Genomic DNA, 4,542 nt, shown 5'->3' with positions numbered 1-4,542 from the left:
CCAAAGGATTCATTGGAAGGAAACTAGGAGGGAAGATAAGTATTCTTCCACCTATTTGCTCTCGCTCACCAAAAACATGCTGCACTTTTCTATCTCAAGGACACAAGCATGGGTTCTTCCAAACGAGGTTTTGGCGCGTCAAGTCCCGGCACCTTAAAGTGGCATGTACAAGCGGCCTCGTCGACCTGGAATTGGTGCCTACAGGTAGAGGTTGGGGATGGTTGAGTAGCGACCTTCTCGTTGGTCATCCCTGTGAGTACTTTAGCCTTGGCTTTAGGAAACCAACAGCTACTTGTTTATTCTAGTACATATCGTAATCATTATTAAACCATGTTCTTTGATTAAACATACATCCTTGTCTTGCATGTCTGATACTGTAACGCACTATCAAGTCACGTTTGGCTGATCTTCATTGTACATAAATTGAAAATGAAAACTCACGATCCAAGTGATGTTGTTATGGTGTGCTCATCTTATCCATCAATGTTGTCGTAGTATGTGTGTATCGATGCCATTATTGAATTCATTGTTGTATGACTAAGCCTCTACTACTGTCCTGCAGCTAACACACAATGTTGTTGAAATCATGTAATTCCGGCAAGTGGAAACACAACTGCCAACATGATCAATCATTAAATTACTGTAGTAGCCTTTGCTCTGCCCAACTTGCCTTTTTCACCGCCTGATGGAGAACACTATTGTAATCACGTGATAAATGGTATGATCAAAACCAACCTTCAACGTTGATTGATCGCAAAGAAAGCCTTGCTGCATGGTATTATCTTGACGTATGCTGTAGATTATCCGTTATCTTTCCAACATCAAAGTATAGCTCTTAGAGTACTGTTAGTGAAGCTCATGAATGCGTAATAAGTATATAAATGATAAGGTGGCAAATTAGCTTCCATGGAAACCATGTACTGACAAGGATGGCCACGCGAAGGCTTTGCCGTCACCCTCTCCCCTACGGTGCACCAAGCCGGATAACGGGGGCTGCCATTGCATCTCCTATGGCATCTTCTATAGGTGCTGCTCGAGTCAACATGTTCGGTCTGATAAAAGGACAAAATAGCATCTCACGCCCACAGAGGCCAACCCATAAGAGCAAAAAGCAATACATGATCCCATATCTACCACAAGGCCACTGAGTAACTGTCTAACTTCCAACGGCTAAGGCAGTAATCCTCAAATGCAATTGATAGGGCCATGATAGGGCTGACCACACTGTCGTAAATGAATCATAGCTGCCAACGATGCTTCACGCAAAAGAGTAAGGCACCATCCCGTTCTACCCATAGCAAATAAACATCCGCCATATCAGTAGTAGCTGCCATCAAGCGACCTTCTTGGGTAGGCGTCATGAGAGACACATCATGCACTGCAACAAATAAATCCGGTCTTGATGAAATAGCACACATGAGAATGTTCACTTGCAAGAGAACGTCCAAGGTATCCATACGAGTACTTGAGGAATGAGATCCGCCATGGCACCGATAAAAACATTGCTTTGAAGATCCATCGATAAAGAGACGACTTGCAAGTAGCTGATTCCAAACCATGGAAACGGTATCCTTGACAACCACAACTATAAGATAGAGATCGCTTGCTTGCTTCTGAGACACCCACCCAAATTCAAATGTTGATCTTCGTCTTCCAATTCAATAGGATTCGCCATTGACAGCTGTAAGGAGAGACTTTGATGGCACCAAAGAGCATGCGAAATTATAGCTTGATGGAATGATGGGCCTATAAAACTGCATCTAATTTATCTTTGAGGTAATGGTAGCAATACTTAGCCAGTGTCATATGAGAATCCACGATGTTTGATGCCACCCAGTAATCAGAACACATTTTCTTGCTGTAGAGATGTCGACACAGTGACCAATTCTGATAGCCGTTTCTCCAAGCGATACTTGATGATGAATGCCATGAGAGATGGATACACCTTGACAGCACCAAAGAACACGTAACATTGTTGTTTGTTGCTGATGTGATACATCCATAAGATACGTGCGGTGAAGAGGGCTCTTGAAATCAATTCGCCAAAAACGAGAACCACCAGGGAATCAAGTAAATGTTGTTGACACTAAAGATGTGGGCTCTGTTGCTCATTGCTGCTTCTTGCTTGTAGCTGATATGATCCACCGATAACAGGCATGCGTAGCAGGATATCCATTGAAAGGGTTGTCAACAACTAGGACCACAATAAGACGAGATAAAACTTGGCGACACCAAAAGGTATACAACTTGTTGCCTTGCCGCTGCAGATGCAAATAAAAGGAAGTGTCCAATAGGTGGTACAGTAACGAAAACCATCGAACGATGTAATAGGCAAGCTGACACTGAAGGATGCTGTCGACGTTGCTCTTTGACCCTGACATGATTCACCTATGAAGGGTGCACGGTAAACAGTTTCCCGAATCCATAGAACGATATTTAGCAATGACAGCTGCATCCATGAATATTCCAAAGGACCAAAATACAAGTAGTTTGCTGAATAGCACACATACTATAATAAAAGAGGGGGTTGGTTGGGATTAGAGCCAAAAAACGGGTCATCCACTATTTACCAATGAAAGCCATATGAATAAAACCCTGTCGACATCCAATGATAGCTGCATCCATCAAGAATCCAAAGGGAACAAGACAAGTAGCTCGCTGAATAACCCACATGAAAGAGGGTGTTAGTAGGCATTGAAAGAAAGAATGGAACATTATTTACCAATGACAGCTGCATCCATAGAAATCCCAATGCACCAGAAGACAAGAAGCTTGCTGAATAGACCACGTGCTAAGATAAAAGCGTAGGTTGGCAGGCGTTGTAGAACGAATGGATCAGCAATTACCAATGATATCCATATGCACGAAAACACGTTGACATCCAATGACAGCTTCACCCATAGAAATCCCAATGCTCCAGAAGATAAGTAGCTTGCTGAATAGCCCGCATACTATAATAAAAGGGGAGGTTGGTTGAGGTTGGAGCCAAAAAACGGATCATCCACCATTTACCAATGATAGCCATACGCACGAAAACATGTCGACATTCAATGACAGCTTCATCCATGAAAATCCCAAAGAACCAGAAGACAAGTAGATTGCTGAATAGTCCCCACACTATAATAAAAGAGGAGGTTGGTTAGGATTGGAGCCAAAAAACGGTTCATCCCATATTTACCAATGATTGCCATACGCACGCAATCCTACTGATATCCAAATCTAGCCGATCCTTGCAATCATCCGCTTGTTGATAAGGCCCGCTACGGTGGCACTCGGCTTGAAAGCGATGGAACGATACTTTATGGGCATATGCAGTGAGAAGGTTGAGTAATATTGATACCACCAAAGAGAGCATACTTACATGATGCCGAAGTGCCCTTACAAAGAGAGACAACGAGACAATCCTTGCTGCCCAAGACCACATGCAAATCGAGAAAGCATTGTGCATCGAAAAGCCCAAACCAGATCCTAGCTGCGGAGTGACGTACATATGGCTAAAGAGCGATGTGAATGGCAATCGTTTTTCATTGGAAATCGAATGCAGCTTGACGATGAATGCCTTGAGGAGATGCATAAATGACCTTGGTAACACCAAAGATGTCAACGCGGGCTCTCATTGCTTGTTGATGACATTATCCATCCATAAGACGACGCGTATAGTTGTAGAGATCCATCAAAGGAATTGCCAATAATCAGAACCACGAGATGATCGAAAGCTTGCTGACGCCAAAGGTATAAACCTGCTCCTTGTTGCTGACATGATCGATCGATAAGGGACCTTTGTTTCAGGAGGTTCACCAAATTGCAGGTAATGGGAAGCACCAGATGGATGATGGGATGAGGGTTGATATGGCACCAAAGATATGCATGCTGTTGTTTGTTGCTGATACAGTCCACTCATAAAAGACGTTCATTGGCGGACACTCTTCAGAGAAATCGCCCGTTGCTGGTAACCAACCACCCGAGACGCAATAAAGGTTGACACCACCAAAAGACATAAACGCTTCCCCATGGCTGACATGATTCACCTATAAAAGATGCACCATAAACAATTGTCCAAACTCATCCAACAATACTTAGCAACTCATAGCTGTGATCTTGTAAACGTCAAAGCACCAAAAGACAAGCAGCTCTCTGCAATGGTCCCTCTAAATAATGGCAGGCGTTTCAGCAAAGTTCTCCAAAAAGCATGAGAGTCCTACATACCTGAATCCCGCAATCATCACCCGCAGACTTGGGAACCAAATAGGCCATCAGGATATAAAGTAATAATAAAAGCGCACAGCCAAAGAAACGTCATTGTACCGGTACTCTCCTGTGGATCGACGCGATGAAGTGCATCAATAGAGATACCATCTTCTCTCTAAAGGCAAGGAGATCAATAGCCGTAAAACGATGGAGCCGTGCGAACAGAGGATGCATTTTTAAATCCCTGAGGCCGCAACATGAGTCGCACTGTCCCCGGGCACAACATGTAGAGCTCCACTGGAAAGTACAGTACAATGACGTCCTTGACGTGCAGCCTTGATAATAATAGTATCG

General features: G+C 43.6%; 1 protein-coding gene across 1 annotated transcript; it reads right to left on the bottom strand.

Moving 5' to 3' along the window:
- Positions 1–4,378: 4,378 nt before the first annotated feature.
- O0I10_013171 (uncharacterized protein) lies at positions 4,379–4,510 on the bottom strand (the record flags this gene model as incomplete). The annotated part of the gene is made up of 1 exon (XM_058492986.1): positions 4,379–4,510. A coding segment is annotated over one exon (132 nt), but the record flags the coding sequence as incomplete, so codon positions are not given.
- Positions 4,511–4,542: the final 32 nt, after the last annotated feature.

The sequence above is a fragment of the Lichtheimia ornata genome (genome assembly GCF_029851405.1).
Source record: "Lichtheimia ornata isolate CBS 291.66 chromosome Unknown scaffold00284, whole genome shotgun sequence".
In the NCBI taxonomy this organism is placed as follows: Eukaryota; Fungi; Mucoromycota; class Mucoromycetes; order Mucorales; family Lichtheimiaceae; genus Lichtheimia; species Lichtheimia ornata.
Note: the sequence above shows the minus strand (reverse complement) of the source record. Positions and strands in the feature narration are given on the sequence as shown.